This window comes from Zonotrichia leucophrys, chromosome 1 (genome assembly GCF_028769735.1).
Source record: "Zonotrichia leucophrys gambelii isolate GWCS_2022_RI chromosome 1, RI_Zleu_2.0, whole genome shotgun sequence".
Taxonomy (NCBI): Eukaryota; Metazoa; Chordata; class Aves; order Passeriformes; family Passerellidae; genus Zonotrichia; species Zonotrichia leucophrys.
Genome location: NC_088169.1, coordinates 31542906 through 31564223, shown reverse-complemented (window position 1 = coordinate 31564223; position 21318 = coordinate 31542906). Strand labels below are relative to the sequence as shown.

General features: G+C 42.4%; 1 protein-coding gene across 1 annotated transcript in view; it reads right to left on the bottom strand.

Annotated features, from left to right (window-relative positions):
- AFF3 (ALF transcription elongation factor 3) overlaps positions 1 to 21318 on the bottom strand; it is a 327563-nt gene that overhangs the window by 72764 nt on the left and 233481 nt on the right. Inside the window, exon 9 of the mRNA XM_064710766.1 lies at positions 8945 to 8985. Within this exon, the coding sequence (XP_064566836.1) occupies positions 8945 to 8985 (41 nt within the window). The remainder of the gene's footprint in view (positions 1 to 8944; positions 8986 to 21318) is intronic.

The following is a 21318-nucleotide window of genomic DNA, read 5'->3' as shown; positions in this document are numbered from 1 at the left end:
TTGTGGGGTTTTTTTTGTTGTTGTTTTTGGTTGTTTTTAATTTTATTTGACAAACTGTTCATTTAGAGCAGTTATGTTTGATTGTGCCAGTAAGTAATAGGCGAGAGGTACTTGTGAATTATTTGGCTTCTAAATTTTCACAGAGAAGGGCCTATTCTCTTCTGTGTGAATGTGTGGGTAGTGTTTCAGCCTGAAAAAGAGTTCTGTGCCTGAGTCAAAAATGAAAAAAACCTTTTAAAATCTTGATAACAATCTAACACAGAAGGTACACTACTATGCAAAGTAAATTTTTTAGGATAAAAAATACCTACCTTTAAAATAACAACATAAAACATAACATAACATAAACCAACTTTCTTTTTGGCTAAAATGGTAGAAGATTGCAGACCATGTTAAAGATCGCATGTGTCATGTTTAAGTCATACATTGTGGAAAAATACCTAATTTAATTTTAGTAATTTCTATTTATTTCTGCCTTTCAAAATTATAAAATTTCCAGGTTAGAAAAATGCAATGTCTGAACTTAGAATTTTTTATGTCCAGTTTCAATCCAGGCGTAATTTTACTTCTCAGTTAAAAACACATTAGAGCAAACAGTCATAATATGATCTGGCCCCTCTCTGACTGCAAAAAGGGCAGCCTACTGTAAATACAGTCCTTGAGAAAAGTAAGGTCTTCCATTTGGAGAAGGAATTTGAAATTTCATGCCATTCCAGTTTGGAACAAAGCCCTCCAATTTTGAACTTACCCATGAAACAGAACCTCAAAAGAAAGCAATAATAATGAAAAATAAAGCAGAAAGTGTTTGGTCTGGTAATTTGTAAAGAAAATGTCACCAGACAGACTCCCTGGAAATGTTGAGCGAGCAAAAAAACCCCAACCTTGTAACTTCAGAAAATGAGCCATTTGAGATTTTTGGACTTGGGTTTACATCAAAAAAAGCTTCAATGGTTTCAGAGCCTGAATACTTTCCCTGCTCATCAGGTTGCCAGTGAGGGTGTTGGGGGAGGTAGTTGGGCCCTGCTGGACTGCTGCTGTACCTTCCCACCAGCATATGTGACATAGCTGTGGTAAAAAGCTGTTCCACCATAAGAGCTTTGTTTAATTTCACAAATGCTCCAGTTTTTATTTGGGAGAAAACCCAGGCTGTTCAAAGAACACACATTTCCATTCACTGAAATGCAAGAAACCTAGAACAGTATGAACCATTCCTCAGTGGTAGATTAAATCCAATACTTTTCCAAGAGAGAGGAAAGGATAAAAATTTTCCTGTAACTTATATCAAAATTGAGGCAGTCATGAAAAAACAGAGGAGACACCTGGATGGGACTGCATGGGATAGCAAAGTATCTCAGATCACAAACAATGTGACTCCTTGCAGGAGCGTTTCAGGCCTGATCAGCCACAACTAATCCCCATGGAGAAATCACAGGGTACCTTACTCTTTGTATTAACTCAGGCTATTTTTATTTTTTTGCCTGCAGAGAAACTGGACAGAGTTCTGCATCTGTGCAGTATCCTCTTCGCCCCTCAGAGAACAAAGGGCCAGCCAAAGGACAGACTTGTTGCACAGTGTTGTCCCCACTGGGGCCCCACGAAGACACTGTTCTGAGGAATCCCTTGCTCATCCTGAGCACTAGCATGTCTTTTTCATGGGATTGGCCTCCTGCAGAACCTGACTGTTCTCCCCTGAGCAAGCTAATCTTCCCTCTCCTTTCTGCCTCCACTGTTGCCAGGGTCAGAACAAAAGCAAGGGCAAGGGGAAAATGCTCTTGAATCTAAAATTAAAAACTACAGAGGACAGAAGGCAGATAGCCTTACCAGTGACAAAGGCAAACCCAGAAATTTAGCTGATATTTCTAAACCATCTTTGCAGGAAGGCAGGAAAAACCGACTGGAGCAAGCACGCCATCATCCATGGGGCTGGTGCCAGAAAGCCCTGTTGTGCCTGGCTGATTACTGAACGATTAAAGCTTGAAGGGGGGATCTCCTTCCATCTGCTGCATGGACTGCTGCCTCACTCACAGGGAACTGAGATTTCTCCTTTGCATTGCTGCACCTGCTCTGGAGACTCCCCGAGCTACAGCTAGGATGCGACTCACAGGCACACAGGAGTCAAAAACCCCAAACTCGTGTCATGTAACTGGGCCAGGCTGAGGTGCTGCTGCTTGCTATGAATTTTCACCTTTTCTCAAAATGAAGTGGTAATGAAAGTGGTGATTTGTGTGAACAGAGCGGCCGCCGGTTTCCTGCTTTTGGTGCTGTGTAAACCTGAGCTCTCTTTCATCAGACTGCCAGGAAATAGATACAAATGTATTTATAACATTTCACTTTTTTCAGCCTAGCCCTAAAAATAGCACAACATGTTACTCCTAGTATGGGGCTCTCTGTTCTTTTACCCCACTGTTGAAGTAAGAAAGGCATAATGTTATCAGCTGTCCTCCCACCTGTTTGAAGAAAGCAAGTTTTAGCTACCAGAATTACTATCAGGGTTAAAATCCCTTTTGTTTTACAACATGTTCATTGCCTACAGGGACTTTTATTGTCCAGATGTTCAAACCTCACTGAAATATCATAAATAGCATCATTAATAAGGTAAACAGAATTTATTAACAAACTTTCTGCCTGTAGCTGTGCACTCATGATATATCCAAGTGGTGTTCAGAGCATCAGTTCCACAAAACTTTAGGTCAGAGCTCCTTTGATCCACATTTATGAAGATGGACAGACAGGTTAGACAAGATTATGCCTCCAAGGGTCATAAAAATGTAGAAGTTTCCCAACTGTGAACTGATTTTTCAAAGAAAATTATGTGCACAATTTAACTGGATGGCCATATATGCCTTCCAGGTTTTATATTGTTAATGTTTGTTTCCTCTTGGATTGTTCCTGTTCTAATACTCACACTTTTTATTTTTTGCCTCAGATACACACATTAAAAAAACACTCTCATGCTTCTTGTCCTTTTTGATTTATTCCAAAGAAATTAAATTACATTTTTATAAGCCTGTGTTACCACAAATGATAGCTGAAGATTTGCTGAAAAAAATTAATTCCTGATCTGTTGCCGTGAAGCGTCCTCGCTAGCACTGTACTGACTCCGTCTTTCAAAACCAGATGGAAGCAGTCCAACAGTATGATTAACTTCTTAGTCCCTGCAATTTCCTATTGCTCTACTTGCCCTAGATTTCAGGATTGACCTCCTGCTTCACTGCAAAATGCACAGTTGCTCAGTTTGATAAATCACATGAATACTTTTTTGATCACAGCTATCTACTATTTACTACATACCCAGCGAGGTTAATCATATGCTGAGGCACTTCATATGCTACACACATATACACTCTTCTTCCCAATAGCACTTTGCATATTCTTCATGCTGCCAGCCAGCAATGGGACCTGTTTTCTCCTTATTAAATATATGAAAGACCACAGACCTACACCTTGCCTTTTTACCTTCCACATTCATGCTCTAATTATCCTCACACTGTTTCTTAAAAGACCAAGGAAGTCAAAGAAAATATGTAAGACATTACTAGTCAGACTTTTCTTCTGGCAGATAGATATTTTTCAAAATGCAGATATTTTTAGAACTAGAACTGACTGACTTCCCCCAGATATCTTTGGGGAGCAAATGCAAGAGGTTGCCCATAGGGAGGTGGGAAATGTTTGGCTGTCATGATAGCAAAACACTATAACTTCCTTGAAGAGAAAAATACATCTAAATACATCTAAACTTCTTTTTCTGTCTTTAAACATAAAATGAATTCCAGTATTTAGTAGGGCTCAAAGTTGTTGCATTTCCCTGGGACAGCTCTGTTCCACCTTCTCACACAACAATACCTCCACATCACATCTTTAGTGCTGTGGTAGAACAATTCTAAATAAACACCAGCAATACTCAAGGTATGAAAAAAATATCCATCAGCAAAAAGATGAGTGCTACAGGTCTTGCTCACAAATTAAATAGAAGGAGTTTTACAGAGTTTTATCTATTTCTTTTCACTCCAAGCTGTTGACACAGGCTCTTCTTCTAAAGCCCCTTTTCACTAATTCACAACATTCTCCAGTACTGCAAAAACTATCCTATATACAATATGTATCACTACTCTTCCACCTTCACAGTCTGTAACTAGCAGGACTGAGAAACCCCAGACCATTCCAAGGAGCAGCTGCCCTTTGCTACTCTATATTGGGGCAGGGGCCAGGAAGGGTGCAAGTGTGAGACACCAGCATCTCCAAAGAGCCAAGTTTTTATGCAAGACATGAATGATAAATCCATATATTCCCTCTCAGTGGTATTCTCTTATTCCTCTCAAAGATAACCCAGAAAGTGTAAGCAGTGTGCTAATGCTGAGAGCTGCATGCCTGGCTGTGGCAGCGAGTGCTGTGCGTGTACCCTTTTCTCTGGCCAACTCTTGACTCCTGTGGAGTCTGTGGTCTCAGTTCCGTCACTCTCTGCCGGGTCCCAGGTCACCTGTCCCAAGCCAAGGCTTCCCCTGGGCTGTCCCTGATTGCACAATGCTGCCACATGGAGCTTTCTGGCCAGCCAGCGAGCTGAGTCACTCACTGGCACACTGACCATGTAGCTTCTCACGTGGAGAGCTCTCATGGTGTGAAAGGCGATGTTATCAAAAACATCATTCCAACACAAACATTAAGTGTGTGAGTGACATGAAGCACATGAGTGGTTTTGCCAGCTGTCACTGGACTCTTTACTTACTTTAGGGTATCACAAGTTTAACTGCTTTGCATAATCACAGCTGAAGCAGATACCTGAGAACAAGAAAACTTTGTCTCTTTTCACAAAAAGTTTTAAGGCTGCTTGGACAGCTGCCTTGCCTGCCTTAAGTGATCTATTAAAAAATCTAAATTGCCTCTTATTGTTGCTTTAATATTTCACAGGCAGTGCCTCCCCAGGCCTCCTAACACAAATAGTGTATCTCAATGTGGCTTTGTCTGAAGAAGAGCTGTGCTACACATCCTGCTGGACTAATCACCAATTCTGTGTCTGCTTACAATATCAGGGCAAGGGACTGGGTGGCCCAAGGTCAACCTTTTTGATTTTTCTTGCACCTGAGTGCTAAATGCATGCATGCAGCCATGAGAGACAGTGCAGCATCACCTCTGCTTCCAAATGTCTCTCCCCACAGATGTGAGGCTCCACTGCTTTTCAGCTGCCCAAACCTTTCACTTCTCCGGGGGGGAAGGGGGAAAATTCATTTGCCCTTCAGGATTCTGCATGCTACTGGCCAGTCCCATTAGAGTAAACCAGCTCATGTCTGGTACAGCCCTCATTTTGGTGTCCTAACTGTGATCACACATGGACAGACGAGACATGGTTATGTGGAAGTGCAATATCCCTCCTGCCCAGACTGAAGGTCAAGACGGGCTGTGTAGGTCACCAAGCACCATGAATGAGGCTTGTCTCCACTGGCAAATGGATGCTAGTGCTGAAATGCCTGCTCTGTCAACAGCAAGAGGTGGTAGATCTAAAAGGTTTATCACAGCCCATGCTCCACAGTGCAGGTCTGCAGGACACGTTTGTATCACTGAAGGGCTGAGAGCAAGCTATTGAGCTGGACTCTTTACAGGGCTTTTCAGCTGGGAAGGGCAGGGCTGCCAGCACAGCCATATGGCTGCTGAGATGACGGCTCAGCTCTGCCTGTACCTTACAGCCTGCACTGAGGTTTGTATGGGCAGAGCTGGTGGGTTTTGCCTGCCTCCTGCACTACAAGCACACAGAAAGGAGAGCAGATCAGATCGTGGCTGTAAGCCAGCACATCTCCCAGGTACCACCCAAGCACTCAGCAAAGGACCTGCCTTTCCCTGGTTACAACCAGAGAGGAACTTCAGCAGTGGTACACCACTTTCCTCTAAGTGTCCAAAACTCTTCAGCAGACCCACTTGGCCTATACTCCTGCACAGAAAATTAAAAACAGCCAGGGGAATAAAAGTGCCCTAGGACCGCTGTAAATCTTTACTTCATGGAAAATCTTATCTTGCACATGAATATGAGCTGTGAGTAAATTTAATGTATGGATTAAGTACTGTACGGTCTTCCTCATGGTGGGCTTTTCAGCCTAAAAAGAACAAAAGAATAATAATGAGTGTTGTGTTTGGGTAGGATTGCAAACAGCTGTAATTTAGAGCTGGACGTTCTCCATTGCAAATGTATCCAGCAAGCAAGTGCTTCTGGGTTAGTGGAACAGACTGCAAAAAAAATTAGCTTTTAACTTCAGCCTTAAGGTCAGAGTTCTGGAACCATGGGAGTCAATAATAAAATCTATTTAGCTCAGTGGGATTAAGCAAGTTTAAGACCTGGCTTAACCACACTGCTTACTGTTAAATAACAACAGAACACACTGGATATTTTAGTTACAGGCATTTTTCTTCACTTGAAAGCTATTCAGGCAGTGGATATAGGAGACAATTGAAAATATTCCAGCTCTATGCCATTAAGGTATATGAGTTAAGCTCCTGCTCTTCTCTGTCCCAGAAAGTGAGTAATCTGTATAATTTGACCACTTTACTGAAGAGCACAATAAAATTTAAACCAAGCTGTGCTGAATAAACATCGAGGGCTTTTCATGAGAGAATGAAAAGCTAATGGGGCCAGTGCATCTTTGCTGACAAAACAGTCAGTGCATGTGCAGAGCAACCTGTCTTCTGGAAGCAGAAAAGCTGTTTCAGTCAAGCTTCTGGGTCACTAATCTTTGTGTTTGCGCATAAATCTGCTGGGGGTTACTGTGTCATTCTGAAAACAAGACTGAATGTGATACACTACAGAAATCAATGGCTAGATTTAAAAACTCTCTCTTTTATGTTTGTTTATTTTTCTTTCCTCATCTTTTAGTTTAGCCGATACCTCTTTAACAGAACCTGAAAGCAGGAACTGCAAGAGGAACTTCTGGAGAGTGTTTTTTAAAAAGGGCAAAACTACTGAAAGCTTTATAGTAAGCTGCCATCTCCCTTGTTGCTGGGAAGTGCTGGTGTGTGGCTGGGAGCTCTGAGTTGCTGCTGGGACACAACTAATGAGCAGCAGCATCACAGGCATCCTTGCTCTAGCCAAGAAGAGACAGAAACTGCTGTCACAGTGGGGGATTTTGGCCCCCTGCCCTCCCATTTGCTCGCTGCAGTGAGGTCATGGGTGGCAGGGAGGCAAACCCCCAGGGTGCACCCCCAGCCTTCCCAGCTCCCCCTCCAGAAGGGGAAGGAGGGTACCCTGGCAGCCAAATTTCTGTAGAGCCGGTTGGAAAAGCTGTAGTCCCTGAGCATGCTTTTAAGGCCAGACAGGGAAATATTTGATCATAAATCCTAAATCTGAGCCATGATGGTTATTAATACTGAGGTCCTTCTGCTCTGTGGATGAAGGCAGCCTGCACCCAGCTACCTCACCACCTCTGAGGAGGTAGGGAACATCTATCCATCACCAGCACTTTTCTTTCCAGGGAGAGAGAAATCAAACTGCGGGATTTGGGGTTTGTTAATTACCTCCAGGGCCACTCCTGCAGGAATGTTCCACATGCAGCCCAGGGGAAGAATGCTGTGAAAAAAATCCCCATGTCTCCTTTGGTCACGGTATTGTCCCCACCAAGTGCAAAATCTGCTTTGCCTCGGCAGTGAGCTTGAACACCTCCAGGGAGAGGGGCATAATGCTGACTCCAACTCCACTTTCTTTTTGCATTCATTCCAGTTACAGCAAATACTTCTGAGCCCCTATAACTGTGCCAGCAATTTCACCCACATCCCATACATTTTACTCTGAATTTTTTTTCCCCTTAAAGCGGGGCAAAAAATTCTAAACAAAACAGTGTTTGTAAACTTGGGGAGGGAAGGTCAATAATTTTGGCGGTCTTACTCTCCGAGCAGAGAGAAATGTTATTCATCCATGCACAACATATAATTCAGCCTAAGTGACAGGCTCTGCTCTGGAGAAATCCTGGCCTGAGCTGGCTTCCAGAGTCAATTACCACTTATTCCCAGGGAGGCGGGGGGCTGGGGGCCAGACGGAGCAGAGGGGGCTGCCAACAAGACATGGGGAAATTTACTCTGTGTCAGCCTGCATGACACAGTACCTCATTTGTGGAAAAATGTAAATCTGCTAGTTCTTTTTCACAGGCACTAAAATGTACAGTGTCTCCTCCCCCTTCCCTACCCCCTTTCCCAAAACTGGAAAAGAAATCAGGACCGTCTTAGAAAGCTACCTTATATTTCAATCAATCCTCTTTCATAAAAGTCATTTAAGGTAAATACCTGTGCAGACCTACAGCCCAACTATAATATTTACTATGGCTCAAATCCCGAATTCCTCACTCAGGCAAGTTTCCCATTGAAGTTAATGGATTTTTTTGCTTGAAAAAGAGCTGAGTAAAACCTGAACACTAAGGATTTGGTCCCCTGCTTATCTGCCTGGAGCACTGCTGCAGTTCCAGAAGAAGTGAAAAAATTAATTAAATTCCTCCAAAATACCAATCTCTTAAAACTTAAGGGGTAAAAAAGGGCATTGTTTTTGTGCATGAAACATACAGAGAATCTCATCAAAGGAAGAGTAATTCCCAGGGAAAGGATTTGGAAAAAGTCAAAAGAGAACATCTCGGAATAAATGAAGTACTTATTGCTGAGAAATGAGCTCAGATATATCTCAGCAAACTCTAAAGCTCAGAATTTACTGCATCATTCATGCCTTCTCCAGTAAGTTTCTTATCTCTCGTTTGGTATCACAACAAGGGATTCTGCATACTCTGTATGAAATACAACAAGACTGTGATTTTTGCAGTAATAAACTCTACACATGCATGACAAATCCAAGCATGCAAAATGTTTAACATCCCAGTTCACAGATACTTTGGGGACAAAATCCGATTATGAGTTATATGCCACAATAAATAGGGCTCAACGTTTCATAAAGCAATTTATAGTTCATAAAAATGACAAAATGTACCTGTCAGATAGAACGCGGAGAGCAGATCTCTGTGCTGCCTGCTGGAAGAAAGGGCAGAGATGTTTATTTTATATTCTGACTTGAAAATTACGAGCACAATCAACACTTTAAAAAATGCGTTACACACATTTTTGTCACATGTCCAAAATGTTAAAGTATGAGCAAAGTAGCAGAGAGTCTATAGTCAAATGGACATTCCAGCCTAGTAAATGTAAGAACACTTTGTTTAAAATGCCAAAACCCAGAAGATTGTCCAAGCACCGCACGGTATTTGAGGTCTGAACTGCTCTATTTAGACAATATTTTTCTGTAGGTCCCTGAAAACTCGCCAGGACTCGGTTTTCTGCTTTCCCCTCTCCCCGCTTCCGCACTCCCACTCCTTCTCCTTTACCATTAGTCTCCTCCCATTCTTCCACAGAAACAAACATCACATATTTGGTTCCTCTGCGATGAATTATAAATTTTGCCAAGCTTGCCAGAGCTGCTGCAGACTTTTCATGAACACTGCCATGTTAATCTGCTGGCAGCATTTACCTCCACAGTACACGATTGACCTTTTGCTGGTTTGCTCTTCAGTTCTTGCCTAGTACAACTCTTTGGATGGGGTGGGGAAACATGGTTCTTGCGTTAAGCACCAGGTCTGGGAATGGAAACTGTAGCCTCTCAAGTTTAATAGGACTACAAAGCATATCCCTGAGCTAGTCTGCCACTTTACTAATATTATAATATTATTTTTCCCCCTCCTTCAATCACTTCAAATGATGATTCATGGCTTTGGCACAGTAACCAGCTGCTAAGCAAAGATGAAATCCATAATGTTTTGAAAATCTGCCTTAAAGACTCCATTCCACTTGAACATGCCCAGAGTGACCTATCCCCAGCTGCACCTGTCCAGGCTGTGCCTCACATGGCACAGAGCTAAGCAATACAGACAGTCAAGGGGAAGGGAAATTAAAGTTTATTTTCTCATTGCAGTTACCAGTAAATATGTTTTGAAACTGTTCTTCCTGTCTTAGCAGCCTGCTGGGGCCAGCATCCCTATTTCCAAACAAGTTAGATGACTTACAGGCATCCTGCTCAGCACCAGAGAGTATGGATGTAACCCTTCTGGCTTGGCAAAAATGCTGCTGACAAATTGCAAATAACAACTTGAGAAAACCTGACTTGTAGCTGCAGTTACATTGTATTTCACAGAAAGATGTGAAATGATTCCTTGAATGGATGCCTGAAGATCTGACAAGAGTGGGAAGAGTTTCCACTTGAATCTAGAAGCAGGATTTCTTCTCTTGGGACTTTCTGGAATAACTTGTGCCTGAGGGGTTTCTGGGGAGATGTAGTTTGATGTGTATCACCCACCAGACTGGCAGAAGACACATTGGCATGGCTCACATGAGGATTTTTCCTCAGTGTAGACTTTCTGCAGTGGGCAGAGAACCTGTTGGAAGGGTTTGAAGGTCTCAGCAGTTCAGTGGGAGTTTTCTCATGGCATGAACATATTGTTTTTAGTGTTAGGAAAATAATATGGCAAGTCTAGTATTTTTCACTGTTTCCAGAAGGTTGTACTATTTCCATGCTCTTGTATACAAAACTATCCATGCCACTGGCTACAGGCTTTAAAGAGTGCAGCCACTCTCCAGTCCCATGGGGTGGCATCATTTTTCCTCTCTCCTCCGCAAGGGGTTTGTTAGGACAATGTCACACATTCTTGTAAGTTCAAATTCAGAGGATACCCAAACCTTGGGTTTTAGAATGACTTATGTCTTAAACTCTTTTTAAAGACCCAGGGCCCACAGGAGTTCCTCTGCTCCCATGCCTAATCACTCCCACTAGCAGGATGCTACGACCAGTTCGAATTTCAAGCTGCCCAGCTTCGATGCTGAGGCCTGCACTATATTGCATCTTTGTCTGCAAAACTCAGGAGCTTCTCTCACTATCTGAGCCATTTTCCATGGCCAAGTTGTGTAGACAGCATTCAGGTCACCTTTTCTTTTCCTCTCCACGTCAGCCAGGGCCAGTCTTTCCATCTCACACAGCTACTACATGGCAGTGCTGTTCAAGACACGTCTCATGTTTCCCACTCTCGGCTCAGACCACCCCAGGTGCTCATGTGGCTGTGCAATACAACAGGTTAGAAAACTGATTCAGTCAAAAAATAACAATTTTCCTTCTTTTTTTTTTTTTTTTTCCTCCTATGTCATTTCTAAGCTAGATCCCTTTTCTGAGCTGCTTCCCCAGGGAGAGGGTGTCACATCACAGGGTGCAGTGTGGGAATATGGATGGCACTTGGGGAGCAGTGGAGACCTTTGCTGCTGACATTAGATCATGCCCACCAGCAAAGTCACTTCCACCTGACACTGCTTCCACTCCCTTCTGGAGCTGAAGAGCATTCCTGGGGAAAGGTGCATGGTGGCTGTGGTAGCCAGAAGGCACTGAAGGAGACAGGCTGCTCTGCAGCTACAGGCCTCATGGATATTGAGAGACCGCAAGAAAAAAATCATGAACTTTGAGGATGCTAAAAGCTGGGAAGTAGGGTTCATATCACTGATGTATTTCCCTAAAATCCCTAATTTTGAGAGGAAGAAGTGCTGGCTAATTTCTCTTCCAGGCTTGAGGAAAGCTGCCCTCAGGAGGGGGGAGGAGAAGTGCCTTGTCTTGACCCATTTGCTGTGCTGAGCCAGGAGACACTGTGTGGAACTGCAGCCTCAAGTGCCAGTCCTCAGGTTCCATCTCGATGCATTCAGTTGCTGAAAGCTTTGAAAAGGTGATCACTTCTGGATAAGAGAGTGGGTTCAGATGACAGGCAGGGACACAGAAAGAAATGTACAAGTGTGCTTCAGTGAGATCATTCTACTTTTTCAATTACTCTCTCATTTAAAGTCCTTCAATAAACATCCTTCTTCACTGAGGTGCAATGCAGATTGCATGGGGCACCTCAGTCTTCGTCTGGTGGTCACACATTCTCTAAATGAGACTATTGATTTCTTTCTTAGGCTGGAAATACAACTGTGTTGGACTGCATATTTGTGTGACCCCCTGAGTTGGTAATGGCCCCATTTCTAAATGATGGGGGAATAAGATCCAGTCACAAGTTTATTCTTCCTCCCTCGAGAAACAGATCTATTGCCTGCAATGAAAGGCAGTTAGCAACTATCCAGCAATTTTAATTCTAGTCTATATTGCTCCCCTCTCCTGGAGAAAGTGAGCTGTTGTAATTAAAGGTAGTTAGCAGTTCCCTAGCAAGTATAAATACTTGCAGCCACTAATTACAGTCTGCTCTCCTGTTCCCCTCCTTGCCACAGGACTGGGCTGCTCAATTTAGGGGAAAATATCTGCCCTCACTTCTTGCTAACAGTTTGTGATCTCATTCAAACTCATTCAGGAATCCCCATGGAGGGTTATGACCCATAGTTTGAGGAACTCACAGCTATAGAAACAGTTTTTTGTGATTTATTATGTTTCTAATATGCTGGTATTATCTATCTAACAATGTAAGCAAAGGGGTGGTACTTAGTATCATATAATGCCTGCATGACTATTTTTTTAATAGCTACATTTTGATTGTGCTATTTAATTTGCATTTTATTTTACATCGTTAACAACTTTACTGAGGCTAACTCATCATCCATCAAGAAATCTGAGAATATGTTCTACAGTCTTTATTATTCCTGGAAGTAGGTTACTATGCTGGTTATAGAAATTTGGGGTAAGAAATAATTTTGATATTGCTGACAGAATTTAAATATCTCCAAGACTTAGCACTAAAAAGTGCTTTATGGGAAGCTTAATATCCTCTTGATAAGTGGTAGAATGTGTTCACTAGCAAGGAACATAATCTTGAATTTTCAGTTCTGGGAATCAGTGGGGTTACTAAATGGAGGAAGATTCTCCTCAATATGAACATGGATATTGGAGGCCAGCTCACCACATAGTAACTTAAATGCTGAGTAGGAAGCAGGGAAGGGAAGAAACCAATCACTCAGGTGTCTCAGGTATTTGAGCTAGAAAAACCAGCCACAGTAAATGAGCATGAATTATGCTGTTTCACTACATCAAGAATTGCAAATTGCAGGACAGTGGCTGGTTAGACTTCTTTGATCCCCAGCTGAGTTGGTTCAGATACATTTAGGGCAGTGTTTCATTGATCTGTCGATAGTCTATTAATCATTCATGGAAGATTCTAGCTGCACCCCAAGACTACTGGGACAAAACAAGTTTTCAGCCAGCAGTAATCATGGTCGGGTTCTCAGCCTCCAGAGATTTCATCTCCTTTCTCCATCCTTTATTGCAATGAGCCAGAGCTTGGGAACATATTTAGGTTTCAGTGTGTGTTAAACGAGCTACCAAAATTAGCTTGAAGTGTGACAAGTTGCAATCTGTTGTTGAAGGGAAATCAGAGAGGAAATTAAATACTGTTATTGTAATTGGTACTGAGCAGTGAGCTAGCTCATTGTAATTGGGACTGAGCAGTGAGCAGAACGGGTTGAATACAGCTATTGAGATGGAGATACAGGAGTGTTAAGAGTGTTCCCCAGAAATCCCTCTTTTTTTAATTTGTTGCAAAAGGATTGCTTCATAAACTGCTGGGCTCACAGGCATTTTTGGATAAGAAACAAATGAAAACTACTGAAGTATGTTCTGCTGGGCTTGGAAGACTGTCTTGGAGGCACTGCGGGCTGACTGTAGATGCATTTTCCTATACCTCACTCACAGCAACCTTTGGCAAATAAAAGCCAATAAATTGGCGGTTGGCAGATTCAGGCATTTTGCTTTCCATCTTGCCTGTCCTGTGGATTAAGAGTTGTTTTTGTGAGAGACCTCAGTTATAGCGATTTTATGGAGTTACACAAGCTACAGCAGAGACGTCCCTGAGATGGCGCAGGTGTACACGTGGTGAGAGTTTGAACCATTTCTTTGGGGACATGCTGCCTGTGCATGAGCAAATTGCACAGCTTCCAGACCATCTTGTTTGTCTTCCCTGGGTGGTAGGTGCTGCCCTGGAGCTGTGCAGTGAACCATTTATGCTCTAAGTCAGCAGCTCTCATATTAGCAACCACCCAGAGTGCTGGATGTCGCCCTGTATTGGACTGCAGTTAATGAGCTGTAGACACACTTTTTCCAAGCCAGGGTTAAGGAAAGATGTCATTACTATATACTGCCATTTGGGAACCAAACCAGGAAAAACACTTTTATATCTGTCTTCTTTCACATTTCACTCTTCACATGTCTTCCATGCTGATTCTGTTTTCATTTCCAAAGGTTTTGTTTGTTTTTAGCTTAAATGCAGTTTATTCTAAAGCCAGTGAAGCCAGGAAGAAATTTTTGTCAAGGGCACAACCTGATTGCATGGCACAGTTTGGGTGATGGGACTCAACAGAGTGGGGTTTTTTTCTGCTTCAAACCTGGGTGCTGTTGTGGACCCAGAGCAAAACTTCTGGATAATTCTCTTATTGTGAACCACAAGCAGAGTTTTCCACCTTCCATGCTAAGATGAGTTTATAAACACCTTATTGTGCTGGAAGTTAGACCCGTGCCTGTGAGACAGAGCTGCCCTGCAGCCTCCCAGCTCCTCTCCCTCCCTGCCCAGGTGTTTCCAGGCTGTGATCCAGCCAGCAGCCCTGCTCTGGACAGGCTCAGTTCATCCTGTGGGCATCTTTCACTCCAAGCCATGTTCTCCCACTGTGTTAAGCATCTTTCTCCCATGTCTTGAAACCCTCTCCAGTTTTCGGTGTTCTCCTTGAAGAGTGCAGAGCTGCTCATAAGGGCTGAAAACAGAGGTAATGGGAACCTCCTGCACCCACAGACTTGCTCTGCTTAAATGCCCAGGAGTATCTTGTGGCCACAGGAAGTTGCCTGAGGAGATCAGGTCAGGCAATTTATCATAAGTGATTCCTGACATGCCTTCTCTCACTGCATCATTCTGTACTCCCCACTGCTCCTAGGGGCTTTGCTTGAGGGTTGCTTTCCAGTGTGGATTTCTGAGGGATTTCAAATCACTTGTAAACTGCAGCTTGAGTGTTTCTCTGTAAATTTGCAATATAAATGTATGAATGTGATTTTCACTGTCTGGTTCATATTTATTTAAGACTTACAGACTGTAAGACTTAAAAGGGTCCTCCTTTCTTCCCATTTTGGAGTTGGTTATCATCAGAGCCACATCTTTTAAGAAACTGTAAAACTCCTTCAGGATTTCATGATTTCTCTGAGGCCTTTCAACACCTCAGTATTAATTTTTCACCCTGGAGTTTTATTATTATATTCTTGGCATACATTGTTCTTTCTACTCTGCTTTGCCCATTAATCCTTATTAATCTTCAGGGGCAACACAGTCTAGTGACTTGGACATGGCACCTGGGAGTGAAAGACCCAAGTGCTAATCCTGACTTTGCAGCTGACTTGCCGTGTCGCTTCAAACAAGCCACATCTCAGTCACAGTCTCCCTGTCAGTTCTAGGGAGATAATAATTCTTGCTTAGCTCTACCTAAATACCTCTCAGGGGCATTGTATTAAGTAGTTAATACTTGTAAAGTGATTTGGATCTCCAAATTGCTGTATAATCAGCATGGGTATTAACCATACAGAGAATTTTATGAATCTGTAAATGCTGAGTCTTCTGTCCTGCATCTGCTCAGATTTTTCCTGCAGTCTGGCCCCAAAAAACCAAGCAAGGTTTCAACACAGATGAGCTACAACTTTAATCTTTTCCAGTGGAGATGAGCAGAAGACAAATCCTTGTTATTTTACATTAATAAAATGGTTAATTTCCAATGCCAGTGTTAGGAAGGTCTCAGTCATCGCAAACAAAGCAGCATTCACCTTGGAAAACCCCTTCTGTCTCAACAGAAGTAGTCTCCTTATCCAGGAAAAAGTAACTTGGTTGAAATGCTGCTTGCACTTAGGCTATTGCAGACAAGAATTGTCAGTGTTGTGCCATGGACTTATGGGCTTTAAAAGATTTATTAGGAAGTCTGAAAGCTCAGAAATTAAAGTAGATTTTTTTTTTTTTTTGAGGAGTCCAAATATGTGAAAATAGGGGAAAGACTTAAATTCCCCAAATAGTGGTAACACTTCCCAGGAATATGCTATGTCAATCAACTGTGATGCATTTGCTACTACCCAAGTATTTGCTTGGATTGTGCAAGGAAATAAAAAAGAAGACAGGAGTAACATCCTAGGCTGATTGAAACCAGTGGTTAAACTCTCAATGACTTCAGAGGAGGCAGTTTCCATCCCAGGTGCAGGAGAAATTGTACCAATGGTTCCCCAGTCTCTTTTTCTTAAATGGTAGTTTTGATGGATTGGCTTCTGAATCTTTTTACTTATTTCTCATCATGTTCTAATACAGTTTCTACTCCCTTTATAATGTCTTTCTCCCCACAATTTATTTTCTTAATTAATTTTTTCCCCTTAATCCCTTTCCCCTTTTTGTGTTCACTTGATTTTCTGACATGCTCTCAGCTGGCTCTGTTGTCTCCCACCTCTGTGCACCACATCTCCTTCCCACAGCTCCTCATGCTGATGGTGATGCTGGCATCACCCATATAGTAGGAGTCCTAGTGAAATATCTGTATTGTATTGGAATATCTGTGTATAGGCCTTGCCCTGATAAGCCCCGGTTGTTTTTGATGGGCGGCAGCTGTAGGTAGTGAAGATAACTGTGATAAAAGGTGCTGGGCTTGGCCAGTTAGGGAGAATCTGGAAGGAGTCCTGACTAAGACAGGAAGAGGAAGAAGAGGAAGAGGAAGAAGAAGAAGAAGAAGAAGAAGAAGAAGAAGAAGAAGAAGAAGAAGAAGAAGAAGAAGAAGAAGAAGAAGAAGAAGAAGAAGAAGAAATATCTCTGAGAAGGTACAGCACTTTAGAAATATGATTGTGACAGTATGGGACTTTAGAAATATGAAATACAGCGAGATAACAACCACCCATGCCCAGGCTCAATGGCCAAGGGGACAGAAGTGAGCTTGACCTTCTGAGTCAAGCTGAGTGTGTGCATGCCTGAGTGTGCGCACACGTGTGACAGAAACGCAGCCTTTAACAGCAGGGATGTCACAAACAGCACTGATTATGAGTGACTGCTGGTTGTTTAACCCTTCTCTTGCAGGCATGCTGGAATGCACTTGCCTGAAGGCAAACAGAGCTCGGTGGCCAGGCTTGAGCAGGGCCAAGGCTCAGGCACAGTGTCTGGCTGCAGCAGGGGCTCTCTGCAGCAGGAGGAAAAGTGCACAGCCTCGAAGGCTTATGAGAGACAGGGACAAGCAAAATCCAGCCTGGAAATGTTGGATCTAATCCTTCCTTATGCCTCAAGTTAGCCAACACTGCTGAATTGATTGCAGTAGGATTCGTTCCCACGCCAGTCAAAACAGATGTTGATGCAGTAATTCTACTTCACAAGGGGAAAAAGTTCTAAGAAAATATTTCAAGAAGATGGGGTTAAGAATGTTACGTCAGATACAGAAAGAAGTCTTGGAAAAAAGTGATATGAGTGGAAAAGGGCAGGCTTTGGAGATTTACCAAGCTAAAACTTAGCTTAGTCACAGCATCCACATGAAGAGACAAGGAAGATGCCCTTACACTTTAAATTTAATTCCTTGTCTGTTTCAGAGTTTTGCTACTAAGAAGCATGCAGATCAAAGTGCCATCTTCAAATGTCCCCAGATTTTGTGCAGGTCCAAGATCTGAGCAGGTTTTTAACTTTTTTCACTGTCATTTATAGTGGCATTCAAATTTAGAGCTTGATCCTGCTTGCCAGCCATAGAATCTGATTTTGTAAGATAGGCAGTGATGTGAGCCAAGTTGGCAGGACAAGACTGAGCTCTTATTTTGTTTCATCTGACAGTTTCAGCGAGGCAATCTCGGTCTTCTTGTCATGCCTTGTGGAAGTGCAAATTTAGATGTCACGGAGATTTTAAAATCAGAGCTGGCAAACCACAAAAAACCTTGGCTCAGCTGGCTTAAATCTTACTCTTGATTCTAGTTAAGTTGGATACCAAAAGAATTGCTTCTCTAATACACAGGAAATAATGGACTTACCCAAGTTAAGTAAGGCTGTTACACTGCCTATTCCTCCAGTCTAAAAACATACTCACATTATAGTGACAGGGGGCTGAACAGAGCACTTGGATTAAGTAAAAAAACCACCTGAGGTTCCAGCCATTCCTTTACCCAAAACTTAATTTTTTCCACTTTTGCTTATCTCTGATTTGTGTGGTTTTGGTTGCAGTCAGACTCGTGTGTAGCCAGACTTCATGAAATAAGTTTTCTGTGCTCAGTGGAGTGAAAAAATTCTCATCAGAAAGATATTTCCGTCCAAGTTTGTCAAGGCTTTTTTTTTTTTTTTTTTTTTTTTTTGAGAAATTCATTTGCAGAAATGATGCAGACTGTGTGCTTTTTCTCCAGACCTGAGTGTTCTCATCTCCTTTTTCACTCATTTTCCTTTCTGATCAAGGATCAAATATTGCCTGATGAAAAGATGAATAAAAGGGAATACAACACTAAAATTACATAATGTGGTTAAAATATTTGGACATGGCATATGTGAAGACAATTAGCACTGTCTAAAATGGTTCTAACAATGAACAGGGCTATGCAGTGTTGTGTTGCAATTTGCCCAATAAAACTTTTCTCTCCAGATATTCCTGCCTTGGGGCATGCTCAGTTAATCTTTCACTTTGGAAAGTGCTCTCCTAAGAGGTCTACAGAAAGAAAGCTTTGCTCCTTTATCAATTTGTTTCACAATTCATTACAGATGGCTTCACATTAGCTGAAATATTACATTTCATATGCAGAAGTACTGTTTATAATGACTCTACTAAGAATCATTCCTTTGGGGAGAAGGTAGATATGTGACTGTTCATTTCAGGATGATTTTCTTCTTTTTGTTGATTGTCACTCCATATACAGAAGTGAAAGGGAAAAGTCCCACACCAATTGCCCTTGAGCACATAGATGGACTTTTGTCCTGTTGCAGTGTTGTGACAGATTTGGCTTGTCCATAATGCCTGTGCAGCAGACAGTCCTGCCGGAAGGATGCATTTCCAGCAAGGCACTTGGTAACCCTCAGCGCGTACATGATGGGAACAAAGTGTAGGCAGGTGTGTTCCCATGGGATCTACTAGGGTAACTCAAATCAGCATCAGTTTTTATGGCTTGCCCATGACCAGGGTGATGCTGAAGCATGGACAAGTCCCCCAGGGCCAGCAGCTCACCCCGACTGTCCCTGGGCTGCCATGGGTGGGAGGCAACCCCAAGACGCCCAGGATGGCACCAGGCTGGGTGGGCTTCCAGCACCCTATGGGGCTCCAGTGGCCAGCCAGATCAGGCTGACAAGCCTTTTGTTTTACTGTGCTAAAGCTGTGAACTTTCTGAGGCTGCTCTTCCCCTGAGGTCTCCTGTGAAATGACAAGGCTTTCTGTTGGTCTTGGCTTGCCTGCAGAGGGGCTGGTTTCACTTACACCGCTCACACCCGCAGGGCCAGTCTGCCCTGGTCCTCTCTTGAGGAAGGTGGCCACTTGCAGGCAAATGCTGCCTGATCTCCTCCTTCAGTGCAGGACACATGAGCAAAATGAAGGAACTTGAGAGGATTGATTGCTGCCTCCCTGTGCGCCCTGCAAGGCGGGGGGCACCTTAAACCTTTGTGGTTACCTGCTGCCACAGGAGAGTAGTCATACTATTTTTTCTTTGAAAAGAAAAATCTTGTGTCTTCCCTTTCGAGATCAGCCAGGGCTAGAGTGCAGAGCCATGTCCCTGGGAGTGTGTTCTGATCGCTTCTTCAACTTCTGTTTATACAATTTTAGAAAATTTTGGCAGGAATCAAGAGCACATACCAGGGTGTTGGCTTTTATGAATCTCGTGGGATGTGAAAGTCAAGCTGACTCGATGAACTTTGGTTACATATTCCAGACAAGCACAATGACTCTATTTATTCAGACTTGGCAGCCAGAATGCAGATTGACTCTGTGGGTAATAAATTTTCACAGCCACAAAACTTCAGCGGCAACCAACCTGATCCTGTGCAAAAAAAATGCATATGAGGAAGCCGACTTGGGCTGCAAAAATATGTTAGATTATTATTCCATGTATGTGTACCAGTCAGCTAATTTATTTGGCTATTGATTGACACGAATTGCACAAATGATGCCAGGGATCTTTCTCCCTTTAAAGGAATTATTTTCTATTACAAAATGTTCATGTTTTTAAAGGACATGTGAGGGGGGGAAGAGAGAATTGTTCACATTACAATTGACAATCTCCTTTTAATATTTCACCCAAGACTGATTTAAGTTATCCAGTGACCTCTACAGAGAAGAGCAGGTTATTATAATGGGGACTGTTTCATGTGCTATGCCACACTTCAAAGAGCCAAAAGGCAATAACCACTACAATTCAGTAGTCTGAACAATCTTAAGTACAATTTTGACATCTTCATGCTACAAAGCTTCAGATGCTTTCTGGGAGAGATGATGATGAAATTATTACTCTATGTGTTATAAATCAGAATGAATTGGCTCTTTAACTTGCAGATTTATGTTAACTACCTTGGTATCTGCTAATTGCATGCTCTTCAGATATTGATTGAGGATTAAAAAGTATATTTTCTTCAATCTGTGTGGTGTAAAATATGCCAACAGGAAATTTTCTCTCTGCATATTAGATCCTATGATCACTGCCTGTAAAATTGAAACGATCAGTTTAAATGGATAAACTATGCTCATTAAAGAGGAAAAATACATTTATATAATTAAAATTACGAGACTAATATGTGTGGATAATATAATTACTGTGGGTGCACACGTACTTAGCTTAAACCCAGCCTCTTTGGCTTCTCCTGTGTCTGTGAATCTCAATACCTTAATTGCTGGTGTTGAGGGAAGGGCTGGGAATGCTTTGCCCACTGCAGTCTCAAAGCTTTTAATCATGCCTCTGTCTTGCATTTGGCCTCCCTCATCCATGGCTCACATTCCTTGGTTTGGTCACAGCACTCCAAATGCCAGCCCTGGGAGCACAGAAGCACCTGTCCCCCTTTGCACCACTTCAGAAACTTCCCATTTGCTGCTTGACAACTTCAGACTTCAATGCAATATCTCCTCCAAAGTTTTCAAAGTTTTTCCCGTGAACTTCCCCATTTAGAAATCAGCAAAATTAAAAACTTCCTAGCTTATGTACAGCTCACCTTCAGCTCTTTGAGAAACTGGACTTCTTTAATGAGTCTGCTAAAAGGTTAATTTATTACATGAGGAATATCTGGGAATCTCTCATGTACTGTTCCTATCCATTAATCTCTGATTTTTTTTCTTTCCTGTTTCTGAGCTCAGGAGATATGAGATTAAAGAGTCTCTGAGTTAGGAAGTAAAAGGAAACGAGTTCTGCTGACATTTAAACAC